The sequence below is a fragment of the Mustela erminea genome, chromosome 18 (assembly GCF_009829155.1).
Source record: "Mustela erminea isolate mMusErm1 chromosome 18, mMusErm1.Pri, whole genome shotgun sequence".
NCBI classification, from domain to species: Eukaryota; Metazoa; Chordata; class Mammalia; order Carnivora; family Mustelidae; genus Mustela; species Mustela erminea.
In genome coordinates this window covers 47,169,185-47,188,229 of record NC_045631.1, presented here as the reverse complement: position 1 = coordinate 47,188,229, position 19,045 = coordinate 47,169,185, and the positions used below count along the sequence as shown (strand labels likewise).

Below are 19,045 nucleotides of genomic sequence, written 5' to 3'. Positions count from 1 at the left end.
ACTTCGACAGTTACATCTTGATGTAATCAAACTGTATTCTGACATTTTTTCAAAGAGAAATATGTAAATGTTCTAAAAATTTGGCTATATGTGGATTACATGATTTTTAGCTACAATATTTACCAAACATGGAAAAATTAGGAAAAAATGCTTAACAAGTCACTTGAAAAAATTATGGCTATAAAAGGCCTTAAATTCTGGCAAACTAGCCAAACTACACTTTCTCAAAGTGTAGCTTAAGACCATTAGTATCAAACTATTATTGGGGCTAGTAAAATAATGGCAAATTTTTGGATCTGACTTTGGAAAAGACTGTTCTTAACACGGGGTGAATTTGTCCCCAGTGAACATCTGGCAATGTCTGGAGATGTTTCTGGTTGCTTCAGGACGGGGGGGTGAGAGGGACCAGGGGGTTGTTACCAATATCTAGTGTGTAAAGGCTACACATGCTGCTAAACATCTTACAATGCACAGGACAGCCCCCAAAACAAATTATCCCCATATGTTGACAGTCTGAGGTTGAAAAACACTTCTCTAAATCTACCAAATAAGAATTCTTGCGGGTGGAGTTAAATACATGTATTTTCCATTTTCCAAAGGTAATTGTTATACAGAACAAATTAATAATCACTGACCTCTTTGTTTTATACATGTGAAACTCAAGGTCAGAAGAATTAAGTAATTTTTCCAAGGTAAAACACATCCTGCACTACCATTTCTTATTATAAAGCAACATGAGTTTTCTGATTTCTTTGATTTAAAAAAATGTCACTAACTGTAACCTGGCATGGTCAGGTGTTCTAGCTAATTAAATGTTCCTGATAAAGAGGACTTATTTTAATACAGAATATTAAATATAAACAAAATTACTTTTTTAAGGAATTGAGCCAAATATATGGCATACTCAAGACTACAAATAAAGTGAAGATGGTATAAGCAATGTAACATAAGGAATGGGTCACAAACATTTATAGAACCTATATTTTAAACCTACATAAATCCTTTTTTGAAACACTGGTTAAAAATAAGTCTTCATCTTGACTTCAAACACTAGAGAAGTTTACATTTTCTAGTAAAGAATATAACTGAGATCAAGGATTAATGCAATATTGTGGCAACAACACTCTCTCCAAGATCAGACAATATCCAATCTCTCTGTCCAAAAATCAGCAAAACCCCTTTGGATATTATATCAAAAACCACCCTGAAGAATGATATTGTATCAAAAAGATTTACTCTCCTACAGTTTCAACTACTTGAAATGCGAAGCAGGAAAATCTGGGCTATTCTTGGATACTCCCACTCAAAAAGGGTTACACCAAGTTTCATTACAAAAACTTAAATCTGAATTTAAACCAGGGATTTAAACTAGGGATTGCAAGATAAAATGAAAAACAGCCTTTTGGGAAACGTCTGTATCCCAAAGGGGGTAAAAGTCCATATAAGACACCTCAAACATGACGAAACACTACCACCTTTACTTGCAGAGAGAACCATTTAACATACTGAACTAAATCACTACTACGTTGCAAAGCACATGAAGTTCTGAATAGTTCTGGTGTTATCCCAAAAATACAGTGCTTCAAGAACTTAGATATGGAATGACACAGCAGAAAGAATATGGGATTTGTACTTGAATTCTGGCTTTGCTACCTATAAAGTGCATACTCTTTAAGAAGCAGGTAATCTGAGTTAGTCTAAATCCAAGATGGGAAACAGTAACGGGTACCAATCTGGCAACAAAGGAAGTAAACCAGGATAAAAAAAGTTATTTTCTTTTGATACAGATGTGCTTTGCTTGCACTTTAGTAAGCAGGAATATTCTAAAGAAGCATGCTGCAGCTTTTCCTGTATCACACGGACAAATAAGCCCAGAAAAATATTTCTCCACCGTAAGAAAACTAAACACAAGTGTGAAGATAAATGGTTGTAAATGGCAGCTTCAATCTCAAGATGATAAAAGGAACTGACAGACCTAAGGTGAACAAGAAAAAGCAAGCCCTACCTATCTAAAGCAGTTAGCCATTAGCGCACAAAACTGCTTTTGTCTTGCAAGAATGCAGGCTTAGTCTTGCCGGAGTGTCCACTTTTCAAGAGTCTGAACTTTTAGATAAAATCTTCTAATCTTCAAAATTTTGGCCCACATGTTTAAAAGGCAATATCTAGGCCAAAGAAAAACATCTACATTGTTTTCCTCTTTCCCTCCTTTCTTAGAGATGAGATGTGGCTGAAGATTTTAGCTTACAAGTACCTGAGGAATCTGGAAGGACTCTTTTTCATAAACAATGAAGTGACAGTTTTTTGAGCAAAAGGAATAACGTGACAAACAACATGCTTTAGTCTAATTACTCTGTTTCTGTACACCACATAAATGGGAAAACGAAGAACTGAAGGTGGGAGAAAATTTACACCCAGACAAGAGTTAATCAAAGTGTAAAGCAGGCTGACTCTAGTGGAAACAGAAAGGAAGGAAGAGGTGCAAGAGACTATAAAAATTGAGAGAACTTGCCATATAAGGGGAAAAGTACCAAGACATACTAGAAAGAGCTAGGTTCTCAGGACTACTAAGCCAGAAATACCCAGGTCCCAGCTCTGCCACACAGTTACCAATGCGCTTTGAGGCAAGGAATTTGAATTACCATAGGGCTCAGTTTTCTTGTTTTTTTTTTTTGTCTGTTTTTTAAATTGTATTCCCATATGTTTTTTTCTGCCAACTCCCCACTGTTATTCTGAGGATTAAATGAAGTTAAGGCATGAACATGTTTGATCTCCTAAGCATTAAGAATATAAAAGACAAAAAACCTGGTTGAGGAAGAAAAGATGCCAGGGGGACCCCCACCCATGTAAAAATGGTCAGGATTTAGAAAAGCAGAGCTGATACAATAGAGACTGTGAGACTAAAGACATGAATTAGTTACACAGAATTCAAGTGGACAAGGTCAGCAGGGAATGTAGAGTGAAAATAGCAAATCAATATACAGAACTATAGGAATCAATGTATTTGAGAAATTAGCAGGGCGTCATAAAAGTAACAGATAATAGTAAGATGAATATGTAATGAATTTTTTATTGGTACAATGATATGGTAGTTACGTTTTTTAAGTGTTATTTTACAGAGATACAGTGATCCTAATGGATGACATGACACGCCTGGGATTTACTTTAAAACAATTTAAAAGAGGGAAGAGGGATTAGATAACACAAGATTGGCCAGAAGTTGTTAACTGATAAAGCAGGGTGAAGGATACAGGGGAGTTCATTTTATTATTCTATTTTTGTATGTATCTGAAATTTTCCATAATAAAAGGTTAAAAAAAAAAGTAAAAAAAAGATAGGGAAAAAAGGACAAAATGCAAAATCACAAAAGCCTAGTGAGAAGAGTTTTAAGAACAAAGTGGTTACAAGTTTCATTTCTACAGGGAGGTCAGGATGCTGATAATGTTGGTAATAAGAAATAAATATTAAAACAAATATTAAAAGTACAGAACACAGAATTCATAATTTTAGCAAGTTTTTAGAAGTTTAATTGCCTTTCTGAACTTTTTAGAAGTTTAACTGCCTTTAATGCTATACTGAAGAAGGTAATATTCATTCCACGTAAAAAGAGACAAAGAAATATTAAAACACACGCATACAAATCTTGAACTACCCTTGTCCAAGGGTCACTATTCAAACTTCTAGGCACCAATAATCATCTCTGAAAATACTACAAGGCATGTGGACATATGTTTAAGAAGCTATAGAGTCTGAGGAGTGCCTGGGTGGCTCAGTCAGTAAGTGACTGCCTTCAGCTCAGGTCAAGATCTCAGGGTCCTGGGACTGAGCCCTGTGCTGGGCTCCCCGCTTGACGGTGAGCCTGCTTCTCCCTCTCCCCGCTGCTTCGCCTACTTGTGCTTTCTGATAAATAAATTTAAAAATTAGGAAACTATAGAGTATGAAAGCAAAATTCTCCAAAGAGAGGGCAAAAACCAAATTCTGAATGACTGAAACACTAATTTTATCTATTCTAACTCCTGCAGCTTAACAAACAGCCTAGATACTTGCCTCCACTTCAGCCATGAACGCCTCCAAGGGATCATCATCGCTGTCAGAATCTGCCGGCTTGGAATGGAACTGCTGGCGGGTAGGCGAGTTTTCAGCAGGAATGTAAGGTAAATCAACATTGCTAGAGTCTTCTTCCTCATCTTCAAAATATCTGAAAATTTAAAAATACATATATCTGAAAATTAAGAGGCATGAACTGGTAAAGTGAACATTTAATTTGGGGTCGGCGAATTCTTTTTTATTTATTTAAAAGATTTTATTTATTTATTTGAGAGAGAGAGACAGTGAGAGAGCATGAGCGAGGAGAAGGTCAGAGGGAGAAGCAGACTCCCCATGGAGCTGGGAGCCTGATGCGGGACTCGATCCCAGGACTCCAGGATCATGACCTGAGCCGAAGGCAGTTGTCCAACCAACTGAGCCACCCAGGCGTCCCTGGGGTCGGTGAATTCTTTAACAGAAATTATTATGCTGTATATATGTTACTAATAAGAGATCTTAACTATACATGTTAGAGACCTCCAGGCTTTGGCAAATGAACTATTATTGTTTAATACACGCAAAATTCTAATATTGCAAAACAAACAAACAACAACAAAAAAACAACAAAAAAACCCAAACAAGCAGTCACATTCAAATCACATTTCCAGTTCTGTTAAAAGGGATGAGTTTTCAGTAAAAACTTCATATATCACTGTTGAATAGACAGAGCAAATACTAAAGAAAGTATGCTATGGAAAAAAACCACCTTTGTATATATGTATAAATATTTTTTCTTTATGATCCTTTTTTTAAAAAATTTTATTTGTTTATTTGACAGACAGAAATCACAAGTAGGCAGAGAAACAGGCAGAGAGAGAGAGAAGCGGAAGCAAGTTCCCTGATGAGCAGAGAGCCCAATGTGGGGCTGGATCCCAGGACCCTGGGATCATGACCCGAGCTGAAGGCAGAGGCTTTAACCCACTGAGACACCCAGGCGCCCCTTTCTTTATAATCCTTAAAAAAATTTCAGCAATATATTCATATGGCTAGGGACTTTTCTTCAGAAGTTCTGGACTACCTTCTGAGGACTGACAGAAAACTTCAAGGACTAAGAATAAATACTCAATCCAGGGGTGCTCAGTCTTTAAGCGTCTGTATTCAGCTTGGGTTGTGTTCCCAGGGTCCTTGGGTTGAGCCCCACACTGGGCTCCCTGCTCAGTGGGAAACCTGCTTCTCCCCCTCTAACTCTCCCTGCTTGTGTTCCCTCTCTTGCTGTCTCTTTCTGTGTCAAATAAATGAATAAAATCTTTAAGAGAATAATTATAATAATAAATGTTCAATCCAAAATCATTCCCCACACTTCTTAAATATTCAGAGAAGACAACTTCATAGCTCTTTATAAACTAAAAACAAAAACACTATTTAGACCATATCTCAACATTAAATAAAATATTAACCACCAAATATTAACTAAAAAACAAACACAGCTTAAAATTTTAAAGCACTTCAGGTCTTCATAGGAATTATTTTAAAAGCTCTAACAACTGGGGTACATGGGTGGCTCAGTGGGTTAAAGCCTCTGCCTTCGGCTCAGGTCATGATCCCAGGGTCCTGGGATGGAGCCCTGCATCGGCCTCTCAGCTCAGTGGGGAGCCTGCTTCTCCCTCTCCCTCTGCCTACCTCTCTGCCTACTTGTGATCTGTCTGTCAAATAAATAAATAAAATCTTAAAAAAATAAAAAAATAAAAGCTCTAACAACTATCATCTGCTACACATACATACATACTCATTTATGTAAGTTTCATTTAGCAAAAGAAGTATCCCTGAACTACTAAGCTGCTCTCTAGAATAATGATCCTTGACTTTGCTAAACCTTAAACATCTACTTCTGTATTTTAATCCCTGCAACATACAAGCCTTTAAAAATGCCACTGTGTGTCCCATCTTGAGCTCTTAATTAAAAACAACAAACAAACAAACAAACAAAAAACCCCACAAATAAAAAAACCAACTCAACTTTTCACAACTGGGTTGGAAATAACAGCAGTCAGAGATTTCTGAACACACAGCAAAGAAATTATCATCTTTAAGAATTAGAGCTCAGGGGCGCCTGGATGACTCAGTGGGTTAAGCCTCTGGCTTCAGCTCAGGTCCTGGGATCGAGCCCCGCATCAGGCCCTCTGCTCAGCGGGGAGCCTGCTTCCCCCCACTCTCTCTGCCTGCTGCTCTGCCTACTTGTGATCTCTCTCTCTCTCTGTGTCAAATAAATAAATAAAATCTTAAAAAAAAAAAAAAAGAAAAGAAAAGGAATTAGAGCTCAAACCCTCAAACCTTATCTTTTTATAACTACTACCCTATCAGATATTCAAGTTAAAAAAGGTAATTGGTTAAGTTTGTTTCCTGAGAACTCTGGGCAATAACCCGAGTAGATTTTTTTCCCCCACTATAAGATGTCACAACATAATTGTCTTAAGACCTGGCTGTTGACAAACTGCGTCTCTACCAGTTGTGACAACTGCCTGTGTCACAAAACAACTTCCATGGGGTCAGTAAAAGACTTTAGCAAAGGCCATCAAAAACCCACACTATTTAAAACTCTTCAGTCGGGGGCACCTGGGTGGCTCACTGGGTTAAAGCCTCTGCCTTTGGCTCAGGTCATGATCCCAGGGTCTTGGGATCGAGCCCCACATTGGGCTCTCTGCTCTCAGGGAGCCTGCTTCCTCTCTCTCTCTGCCTGCCTCTCTGCCTTCTTGTGATCTCGGTCTGTCAAATAAATAAATAAAATCTTTAAAAATAAAATAAAATAAAACTCTTCAGTCATATTTAGGTTTCAATAGCCTCATATCTTTTTCTGGAACAAGGAAAGAAGTAAGCAAGCACACAAGCATTATGTTCCTTACAAATGAATAAACTCAACAATTTAACTTATTATTTAACTTATTATTAGGGACAATATAATTCAGTGAGATAAGCAATTAAAGAAGTCGTATTATTATTCAGGAAACAAATGGTTTCTTTACCTCAATTTCTGTTGATAGAATGAGTGAGTATCTCAAAGCCCACCCTTGGCTAAACTACCAGAATTACCACTTACGCATTTTCTTCATCAAAGTTGGCCCGTTTAGATCCAATTTTGTAGAAAGAAGGGAGCTGTGGCGGAGCTGACTTTCCAAATCCAGAAGAAGAGCTGGTTGCCCCAAAGGCACTGTGGGACTGCTGTGGGAGTTTGGGTTCCTCCTTCTTTCCAGCGCTAATAGCAAAACCTCCAAAGCCAAATCCCCTTTTGGTTCCAGGGCCACCTTTATTCCAGTTCATGGTGTCAATGGCTGATCTATAAGGAAAAAAATACACTAAGAATAAATTTAACTTTAATTAGTGTATATTTAAAAAATACACTAATAATAAATTTAACTTTATGAATAAAGTAAATTTTTTATGTCTCTTCCAACTTCTGCCTACAATTCATTTTAAACTTTTGCCTCTCAAAACTATTTAATTTGGGGGGCACCTGGGTGGCTCAGGTGTTTTGAGTGTCCGTCTCTTAGTCTGATGATCTCAGGGTCCTGGGATTGAGTCCCACGTCGGGCTCTGTACTCAGTGCAGAGTCTGCTTGAGGACTCGTCTCTTCCTCCTCCTCTGCCCTCCCCACACTTCTATGCACTCTCTCTCTAAAATAATAAATCCTAAGAAAACACTCAAAAACAAAAAACTACTTAACTTTGTACTTCAGCTATGTGATATGCCAACCCCAAAAGAACAGTCAAATTTTCTAAAAACACTAAAGAATTACTCATTTTTTAGGATCACAATCTAAACAGGAGTGTAGTATTTAACATCATCCCCTTCAAAAGGATTTGACTGTGAATTTAACATCTTTAAGCCACCAAAAATACTCACAAGACAACAAATTATTTTGAGGATCTGATGAGTGCTAGGCTTCTGTCAGGCAACTAAAGATACGAAGATGAAAAGACTTAATCTCTTAATATTTATTCCCAAGAAGTTTATATTATAGTCTACCAGGAAAATAGATGACCAAACGCCCTCCCTCAAATAAAAACCTACAACTACAATATAATGTAGTGTTTGCTGTCACAGAGACTGAGGTGCTATTAGCAAAACTGTCCCAAAATGAAAGATTATCCTTTGGTAATGACACCAGAAGAATGCAAGAATCAAAATCTGAAAGATCAGTTATTTGTAGACAGTATCTACGCAATTGTCTCTGAAGGGTACTCACAAGCTGTGTGTTTATTGGAAAATGCCCACTAGAATACCAGCCAGGAAGAAAAAATGATTCATGTTGCCTAAAGTACTCAGACTATGGTTAAAAAGTGCAAAGAAATTTCCTGAGCACTGATCAAATCATTTTAAAAACAATACTTACTAGTCTTGGTCCCAAAAAACCCTTTTTAATGACACAAGCTACCTAAGTTTAATAGAAAAGCAGAAAGACCAGGGAGCAAAAAGCAACAAAATTTAAAACTACTTGAAATTTCCTCTCCTAGATATATAATTTTGGTATCTGTTGTTATTTCTTCTACACTATGTGTATACACAAATTTAAAAACAAAACTGAAACCATACTATATGTATTGTTTTAGTTACCAATTTCTTCACCTAATGATACACTATGAACATCTTTAAATGTCAACAAATACATTTCTCCACCACTATTTTTATTTTTTAAAGGTTTTTTTCCCCCAAAGATTTTATTTTTTTTATTTGACGGGGGGGGCGGGGGTGCAGAGGGAGAAGCAGACTCCCCACCAAGCAGGGAGACAGATGCCAGGCTCGATCCCAGGACCCCGGGACCACGACCTGAGCCAAAAGCAGACGCCCAACCAAATGAGCCACCCAGGTGCCCCTAAAGCATTTTTTAAAAAAATATTTTCGAGAGCTAGAGAGAGCACGAGTGGGGAGATGGGCAGAGGGAGAGAGAATCTCCAGCAGACCCCATACTGAATGCGGAACCCTACACAGGGCTTGCTCTCAGGACCCTGTGATCATGACCTGAGCCAACCTCCAAAGTCGGACACTCAACTGAGATGCCCAGGCGCCCCCCTCCACTACCGTTTTATAATGTTGTGAAACATATCACATAGCTGAATCTTTGCACATACCCATAGTTACTTCTTTAGGATCAATTTTCTTTTTATTTTTTTAAAAGATTTTACTTAAAAATATAAAAAGATTCTATGTATATGAGAGCAAGTGAGAGAAAAGAGTGTGTGAGGGCACAAGTAGGGCAGAGGCAGAGAGAGGGAGAAGGCGGCTCCTGGCTCAGCAGGGAGCCCAAGGTAGGGCTTGAGAGAATCACTTTGCAAAATGTAACTGCTTAACTGAAGGGACTATGCAGTCTAAGTTTTAAAATCTTAACTACTATTTCCGTTTATGGAGAAGTGCCCTATACACACTGAATAAAAGGGCATAAAACCAGGTGGGTGGCATGATTCAATGTCATTCAATATAACAGTATAGTTAGACACACAGATCTGGAGGGCTGTTTATCAGAATGTTAATAGCAGTTATTTCATTTTTACTTTCTTCCTTGTATTAAGGTTCACCATTAAAAAGAACAATGTGTTTATAATGGATTCTGAAGCCAATGGGGAAAAGAGTTCCCAAAGCTGCTTTTTACACTACAACATTGTCGGAAAACGGTGAACATGCTCTACTTTTCTGGTTCTGTGCCCCTCCCCATATATACCTTACAGGTTGTGTTTCAACTGTTATCATGCAGCATTCAGTTCAGTCTACTTAATACTAAAACTCATTTATGCTAAGTCAATCTCCGCCCATAGTTACAGGTAGGGAATGTCTTTGGGGGTGGGGGAAGATGTCCTTAATCATTTTGGACCTTCCATTAAAGTTTCACGTGGCTAAAATAAGTACTTAGTAAGTACTAGTTTGCTTGAATTTAAGACCATCTCCTGCTTTCTTCAAGAATCCCTTAAAGAGAATCAACATGATTCTAATGAGGTAAGATTTAGTAAGAACATTTACAAGCAAGAAAACTCTAGCATCTGGTAGTATTGCTTAACCAATGTGTGAACCTGACTTTACAACAGCTGCTCCTAAACAACAAAAATGATGAATCTGAATTTAAATATTTTTCCTAGTGTATATAAAGTATCATGAGGGGCTAATAAATAAGACATGGAAATCAGAAGGTAGACAAAGAACAATGGAAAAACACCCTTTAAGTTTGGGTAGATTTTAAGAATCACATGAACAATCTCCTAGCAGGAGAACTCAGTGGTTTGCTGAAAGCTTGCTGAGGACTGTCAGACGTATTAGGAGCTGGGCACTTATATACTAAAAAATACAGTCCCATTCTGAAGGGGTTCAAGGTGTGGTTTAAAACAGCTAAAAAACCAACACAATATGCTGTGGCAGAGGTATTGCACCGAATGTGCTCAATGGTGGCCCAGGAAAGGGGTATCCAACCCAGGATGAGTTGGGAAGACAGTTTTTCTGGAGATGACACAGTTTTCAGTTTTAAAATCTGAAGAGGCATTGGACCAGGATAGAAGTGTGAAAGGAGGGCATTTTCGACTGAAGAAAAGTATCACCAAAGAGAACTAGAAATAGCGGCATGCAGCTAGAGTTCAGCAGGACATCTAGGAAAGTTCTAGAACACATGTTCAGAAAGACAGGCAGGGCCCAGATAAACGGGTTAGAACATGAGATGGAAGAGCAAAGGAAAGATGCCAGGGTGGGTCTATAAGTGCAGAGAAGGGTCTGTGATGGAGCCGCAGATTTGATATAATGCACCTGGCATCTGAGGTTTCTGGGGTAGATAAGCCGGCAGAGAGAGGGCACAGAGAGTGAGAAAAGGAGCAGGACAAAATGTTAGAGTACGTAATCCTTAGGAATGAGCAGGGAAAGAGAAGCTCACACGGCCACCTGAGAAGGAGAGGAGGGTGGGAGACAATGGGGAATAGTGGCACAGAAGGTGCGGTAAGTTTTACAGGCAGAAAGAATTGTCCGAAGTTAAAAACTAAAGAGATGCCGGAAGAGCAGAACTTAAACGGTCTCTGTTGGATATGCAACCAGGAAGTCATCAGGGCAAGAGTTTCAAAGGAATAGTAGGGGCAGGGTTGAGGAGTGACCGGTAAGTGGTAGACAGTAAGACTAGGTCACGAGGAGTAAAAATTACTTTCTAAGCTTTATACCAACGATAGGACTGAAAGAGTGAGATGCTGACTAGAATTTTGTTTGTTAAGAAAGAGGCCGGGCACCTGGGTAATTCAGTCAGTCTGGTTAAGCATCTGCCTTTGGCTCAGGTCATGATCCCAGGGTCCTAGGATCAAGTCCCGCATTGGGCTCCCTCCTCAGCAGGGGAGTCTGCTTCTCCCTCTCCCTCTGCCATCCCCTTCCCCACAAATTGTGCTCTCTGGCTCGCTCTCTGTCAAATAAATAAATAAAATCTTTAGGGGCACCAGGGTGGCTCAGTGGGTTAAAGCCTCGGCCTTCAGCTTGGGTCATGATCCCAGGATCGAGCCCTGAATCGGGCTCTCTGCTCAGCAGGGAGCGGTTTCCTCCTTTCTCTCTGCCTGCTTGTGATCTCTGTCAAATAAATAAATAAAATCTTTAAATAAATAAATAAATAAATAAATAAAATCTTTAAAAAAATAAAAAAGGAGAGAAAGGAAACATAAGCATGTTTATATGCAAAAACACCCACTAACTTCAGTGCCTATAAAATCACCGCATGGCTTCCACACCCAGGTGAAGTTCACAGACTTCCTGAAAAATACCAAACAACCAAAAAAATCTCAAACGATCCATTTAAAAATAGGCAAAGTACCTGAACAGACATTTCTCCAAAGATATATAAATGGCCAATAAGCATATGAAAAGATGCTGGACATCACTAATCATTAGGGAAATGTAAACGAAAACTACACCTCCTCACTCATTAGGATGACTACTAAAAAAAAACAAAAATGAACAAAAAAAAAACAACACAACAGAAAAAAACAAATGTCGCCAAGGATGTGGAGAACCTGTATAATGCTGGTGGGAATTTAAAATGGCTCAGCCACTATGGAAAACAGTACAGTAAGGCGGGTCTTCAAAAAATTAATCACAGGGATGCCTGGGTGGCTCAGTTGGTTAAGCAGCTGCCTTCGGCTCAGGTCATGATGCCAGCATCCTGGGATCGAGTCCCACATCGGGCTCCTTGCTCCGCAGGAAGCCTGCTTCTCCCTCTGACTCTGCCTTCCACTCTGTCTGCCTGTGCTCGCTCTCGCTCTCTCTTTGACAAATAAATAAATAAAATCTTAAAAAAAAAATTAATCACAGAACTACCATAGGAGGGACACCTGGGTGGCCAGGCGTCTGCCTTCAGCTCAGATCATGATCTCAAGGTCCTGGGATTGAGTTCTACACCCGGCTCCCAGCTCAACAGAGAGCCTGCTTCTCCCTCTGACTACCATTCCCCCTACTTGTGTTCTCTGACCCAAAAAAAGAAGAAATGAAAAAGACCTACCATAGGACCCAGCAATTCCACATCTGGGTATACACCCGAAATAACTGAAAGCAGGGAGAGCTGACCCATGATCTCAGCAGTGCTATTCACAACAGCTAAAATACGGAAGCAACCTAAGTGTCCGTGATGGATGAGTAAACTGTTATACACACACACCCCAACAATATTATGCAGCCTTAAAAAGGAAGGAAATTCTGACACATGCTACAACATGAACGAAACTTGAGGGCATCATGTTAAGGAATTAAGCCGGTCAAAAAGGACAAATAGCATACAATTCCACTTACATGAGGTAAAACAGTTAAACTCAGAGAAAGAAAGAAGAATGGGTTGTCAAGGCCTGGGGGTGCAGAGGAATAGAGAGTTATTATTTAATGGGTACACAGGTTCAGTTTTACAAGGTAAAGAATTCTGTGAACCCTACAGTGGCTATGGCAACGCAACAATGTGTACAAAATCAATGTCACTGAACTATACACTTAAAAGTTTTGTATGTATATTTTAAAAACAACAAAAAATTATGAAAATTAAAGAATTAGAGCCATTTGCACTGTTTTCCCACTGCTATTTCATCCACTTTATGAGGGAAGAATGATGTCTAGACCTCAGTGTCTGCTCTGAGATGCAAACATATTTGTAAAAATTCAACTACCTTTTTTCTTTAAAAGACTGCATTTTAAAATTTCTAATTTGAAGAGAATTAGCTTTGTAACAGAAGCATAAACAAAATTTCGATACCATATACTTTAAAGAGAACAACCTGGGGCACCTGGGTGGCTCAGCTGGTTAAATAACTGCCTTTGGCTCAGGTCATGATCCTGGAATCCCAGGATCGAGTCCCGCATCTGACTCCTTGCTCCGCGGGGTGTCAGCTTCTCCCTGACCTCTCCCCTCTCATGTTCTTTCTCCCTCAAATAAATAAATAAATAAATAAAATCTTTTTAAAAAAAAAGAAAGAAAGAAAGCGAACCTAAGCTTTTTTGTTTTTGTTTTTTAAAGATTTTATTTACTTATTTGACAGAGAGAAATCACAAGTAGATGGAGAGGCAGGCAGAGAGAGAGAGAGAGAGGGAAGCAGGCTCCCTGCTGAGCAGAGAGCCCGACGCCGGGCTCGATCCCAGGACCCCGAGACCATGACCCGAGCCGAAGGCAGCGGCCCAACCTACTGAGCCACCCAGGCGCCCTGTTTTTGTTTTTTTTAAGATTTTATTTATTTATCTGATGGACAGAGGTCACAGGTAGGCAGAGAGGCAGGCAGAGAGAGAGAGGAGGAGGCAGGCTCCCCGCCGAGCAGAGAGCCCGATGCGGGGCTCGATCCCAGGACTCTGGGATCATGACCTGAACCAAAGGCAGAGGCTTTAACCCACTGAGCCATGCAGCCACCCCCACCCCCCAGTTTGGTCTTAATAATAACATTGTTTTATACTGATCACTAACTACTTTCTTAGGTATCAACACTATGAGCGACACCTCTCCTTCCCACTTCCATTTCCACTATAGCAATAATTTCCTAACAAGTCCACTCTCCAGCCACTATACCATTACCAGAGTGACCAATGATTCAAAATGTACTGAGTGCCTATTTTGCCAGGTACTGTTCTAGGCGCTTTGGATAGAGTAACACAATCAGACACAGCCCCAGCCCTCAGAGAGTTCAGCCTGGTCCAGGAGAAAAAAACAAATCATAATCTCAGGTACTAAATGTGCTACCAAAACAAAAGCAAAAACAGAAAAAGACAAGCAAGAAGAGGTAAGCTATTAACAGAGAGAAAGAATACAAGTAAGGCCTCTCTGAGGTGACTGAAATTTGGTATTTGACATTTGACAAGTAACACTCCACCCCCTCAACTCTACTGTTTTAAGAATGCCCCGCCCTTTTAAAAAGATTTCATTTATTGGAGCACCTGGGTAGTTCAGCTGGTTATTGGCTCAGGTCATGATCCCAGAGTCCCAGATGGAGCCCCGCATCCGGCTCCCTGCTCAGTGGGGGGTTTGCTTCTCCCTCTGCCCCTCACCTCACGTGAGCTCTCTCTCAAATAAATAAAATCTTTGAGAGAGCAAGCGCGAGTGCCAAAGCATGCATGCGCCTGAGTGGGGAGGAGGAGGGAAAGAGGGAGAGGCAGACTTCCTACTGGACTCAGAGATCATGACCTGAGCCAAAGGCAGATCCCTGACTGACTGAGCCACCCAGGCACCCCTAAGAACGTCTGTTTTATCGGAAAAGTCATGGTGATGTACTTCTAGAGGCTGCATCTAAAACCAGCAAATATTTCATCATCTCTGAGAAGTGACTCTATGTGGTAAAGCACAAAATAATGAAGTAATAGCCAAACGTAAGTAGCAAAAGAGAAAACAAATTTCCACCTCTTTTGGTTTGTTAATACTGTGGAAGTAGGGAAAGTCACACCCAAGGGTGGTGAGCGTTCGTATGCTCAGCAACAACCTTCTTCCAGGTCCTTCAGATCCTGGCCCCAAATCTTCCTGCAGCACATTTCTCACTCTGTCATACCCTTTAATTCAATAGTTCTCCACTCGGTCAATCAAGCTGGAATGAGACTCTCCACTGTGCCAACACTACACACTTCACCATTCCTATCTCCCAGGGTTTCCCCACATGCACTGGTGTTTCAAGAAAACCATGCACTTTGGTAAACGCTCTTCCCATAACCGGAATTCCTTTCCCACCAATCTCTCACTATACCTATCTACCAAAGTCCTATCCTTGAAAGCCTAACTCCTAGAACTATGACATGAATGATGCCCCGGAGAAGTGGTAGCTCATTTCTCAAACTCCCTTTCTAGTCTTAAAACACCCAACACTGGGACACGTGGCTGGCTCAGCTGGTTGGACGACTGCGTTCGGCCCAGGTCATGATCCCGGAGTTCCGGGTTCGAGTCCCACATCGGGCTCCCAGCTCCATGGGGAGTCTACTTCTCCCTCTGACCTTCTCCTCGCTCATGCTCTCTCTCACTGTCTCTCTCTCAAATAAATAAATAAAAATTAAAAAACAACAACAACAACAAAAAACACCCAACACTTCATCATTACTATCTGTGTTCTAATTTCCTCTTTCCAACTCTAAGTTATAGGTTTCACAGGTAAAGAAGCAGACTTATTTTTTTAATCTCTTTTGTTTTCCACAGTATGTACTCGTTGTTTATTCAGTATGCAAGAGTCCCAAGGAGATTTATAACTTGGCCAAGGAGATAGCATAAAGTCCCACTCGGTATGGTTTTAGGCACTGAAATGCTATGATTTAGCAGAAAATCATAACAGCACAGTAAAGTATCACAGACTACAGAGCGAGGCTACGTTCAAACTCTAGCCTTGCCACTAACCTGATGTGAACCCCAGGAAGTTACTTGGTTTCTCTAGTGAGATGGTAAGAATGTCGCCTACTTGACAGGGTGAGTGTGAAAAACTGAAATTACAAAATTACACTTAGAAGAAAGGTTAGCACACACAGAAGTGCAAGGCACAAAGAAGTGCATAATACGTATTAGCCATCATAGTTACCATTATTATTTCTCCAAAAATCTGTTTCTCCACCAGTAAATGGAGAATATCAAGCTAGACTTATCTCTTTCAACTCTCGGATCCCACACAAACGTGCCACATGACACTGAAGATGTCCGAGATCATTAAGAGCTGACAAGTAGGGATGGCTTTATAAGAGAACTAGAACCCCAGGCTAGGCACAGAAGATGCAAGCTAATTAGAGAAGTATGAAGAAAGAAAACAGTTTCAGAAGAAAGCTAGAAACAGCAAAGGCTAGAAAGAATAAGCAAAGACAGAATAAACATGGAACATATGAAAGATTATTTGTCTAGAGTTTATGTTTTGGGCAATAGTAGAAAATAAGCTACGATCTTAATGCCTTTAAAAATAGTGGACTACAAAACAACTGATTATAAAACCATGTTACTTTATCAGTTGTATTTCTTTCTTTTTTTTTTTATTTTATTTATTTATTTTTTTTATTTATCAGAGAGAGAGAAGGGGAGAGAGCAAGCACAGGCAGACAGAATGGCAGGCAGAGGCAGAGGGAGAAGCAGGCTCCCTGCCGAGCAAGGAGCCCGATGTGGGACTCGATCCCAGGACGCTGGGATCATGACCTGAGCCGAAGGTAGCTGCTTAACCAACTGAGCCACCCAGGTGTCCCCAGTTGTGTTTCTGGAATAGGAAGTCCTGGTGGTAGCTGATAAGCATCTATTCATCTGCCTTGAAAACATCTCAGACACTATACACTGGGCAGCTCTTTAATGAGAATCTGTACACAACCGTAGAATTACTTCATTTTCTTCTAAAGCCAAATACAAATAAATTCTGGCTACTTATTCTGGAAGCAACTCTTTCCTCTCTGTTAGCTTAAAGAAACTAAGATAGTTCTGTGAATGTGACAAATCTAAAATAAAAACAAATGCACTCTTCCATGAATTACACTAAATCATTACAACGTCAGATCTTCCCATTCCTCTGCTCAAAGCCTCACACAGAGATAAAGAGAAATCCTCCTAATAGCCTAAAAGTTCCTGGTTGTTCTGGAGTTCCCGCCCCCAGGTCTTCCCTGACCTTATCTCCTACTCCTCCTCCTTTGCTCACAATGCTCCAAAGCACACTGCTCTTCAATACCTCTTAACAGGCCACTGTCCTTTTCAAGGTCTTCACTCGCTGTTCCTTCTGCCTGGATTGTTCCTTTCCCCTGATACCTGGTGGGTTCACTCCCTCACCCCCTTCTAGGCTGCTTAAATATCAGCTGGTCTGTAAATACCACCCTACCTGCCCTATTTAAAAATGCAATACCTTCCCATCCCTCTTTTTTTTTTTTTCCTAAACCTAAGTCGGTAATCACCTTCTAACACACAGTATAATTTATTATCTCTCTTTCCCCCAAAAGAAAGTAAGTTTCAGGAGGACAGGGGTCACAGACATAGAACGGTGTTGGGGAACAGGCACACAGCAGACCTCAACAAAAAAATTCCTCGAATGAACTGTAGATCAGACCATATAATGCCCCTTCTAGGTAAAAGAAAATACAACATGCTTCTTTTTTTCCACCATCGCTGAAAATCTTAAAAAGTTAATTTTTGTTTAAAATACTTATTGCTCACCTCCTATGTGCCAGAACTGGGCTTGGCTCTGCAAAGTTAGAGCAGATTAAGACATAAACTCTACCTTTTGGAAGCTCTAGGGTGCGCGTATGGAGAATACACACAGAAACATCATTTACAGAATACAATATACAGCCAAAGGAAACTGAATGGCGACCCAAAGGAGTGAGGAGGAAAGAGGGAATGCTTCACTAAGGTGATGTGGAAAGCTCGAATTCCCCAAAACTCTCGACCAGCACAACAGTTCCTCCTTATATTACTGGTGCGTATGCTTGCAACTCCATATAAATTATTTACCCGCATCAGATAGGCTCTTAAATAGGCCGCAAAAAGTTTGTGCGACAACAGTGATGTACTCAAGGTTGCACAAAGATCACTGACTGACTACGTTTACACCGTCTTTCGATTGGGCAACTTTTACCTCTCGGGTCCCCTGATTTGGAGGCTTGCATCTGCCAAATGCTGCCGAGTTCGGTCAGAACCCTCCTTATGGATATCCCTACTCGGAGCCCGGCACCCTGCAAATCCCTTTCATAGCAGGGCGGGCGGGCGCCGCCTCCGGAAAGCCGCCAACTGGGCCACAATGAGAGTTATGGGAGAAGCGGGAGTCGTGGGAGGGCGACGAGGTTGGGTAGGACCCTTGGAGGCCTCTGCCTCGCACACCCACCCCTCCCGGCCCCCTGCGCCGCCCGTGCCCCGAGGCTCCACAGGCTCTTTTGTTAAGCGAGGCCGAGGTTCCCCGGTCCTCGCTAGGCCCCGCAGTTGCTTCCATTGGCCCCAAGGGGTAGCGACCCCGAGCCCACGCCCACGTCGCACAGACCTGCCGCTGTCGCTGCAGCGGCAGCTGATACTACCGCCGACGCGGAGAGAATCCCACGGCCAGAGTACGCGCGGTCCAGGCCGCGTCCGCCGCGCTCCTTCCTCTCCGCCCCCTTCGCCGCCGCCGCCGCCGCCGCTTCTCGGCCCGTTGCTGACCGGGGGGGAGGGGAACGCAAAGCTGACATGCGCAGTGCAGAGAGCGCGGGCCGAAGGGCGGGGCCTGGGGCTACGGCTCCCGGAAGGTGCAGCGGGCTCCGGACCTTAAAGCTCCATAACGCCTCACAGACCACTCACTCAGCTGACACTGCTGTTGGGGTGTGCTCGTAGCCCAGGAGGTCGGCCTAGGTGGTGAAGAAAGCGTAGCAATGACAGCCGCCTAGAAATCCCAAGAAAGGGGCTTGGGCGGAAGCCACATATACATAAAATTGTGGACTCCCTAAACTCTGGTCCTTTGCAAATACGACCTAGGCAGCATTTCTCCGCATGCCTCTGGCCACGTGGTCTCGCAGAGCATGGCCACTTTTAGCTTCCGGAGCACCAGTTTAGAGTGATGATAACTTGACTGAACCCTAGTGGAGAGGGCTGGGATCGATG

At 41.3% G+C, this 19,045-nt stretch overlaps 1 protein-coding gene across 3 annotated transcripts in view; it reads right to left on the bottom strand.

Moving 5' to 3' along the window:
* DDX42 (DEAD-box helicase 42) overlaps positions 1–19,045 on the bottom strand; it is a 60,403-nt gene that overhangs the window by 20,892 nt on the left and 20,466 nt on the right. Inside the window, exons 2-4 of one of the 3 annotated variants that reach the window (XM_032323049.1) lie at positions 18,453–18,792; positions 7,118–7,354; positions 4,045–4,195 (exon numbers count right to left, since the gene is read on the bottom strand). In XM_032323049.1, the coding sequence (XP_032178940.1) occupies positions 4,045–4,195; positions 7,118–7,338 (372 nt within the window). In that variant the 5' untranslated portion in view covers positions 7,339–7,354; positions 18,453–18,792. Of the gene's footprint in view, positions 1–4,044; positions 4,196–7,117; positions 7,355–18,452; positions 18,963–19,045 lie in introns of those variants that run through there. The other 2 variants (XM_032323048.1, XM_032323050.1) reach the window with 2 other exon arrangements.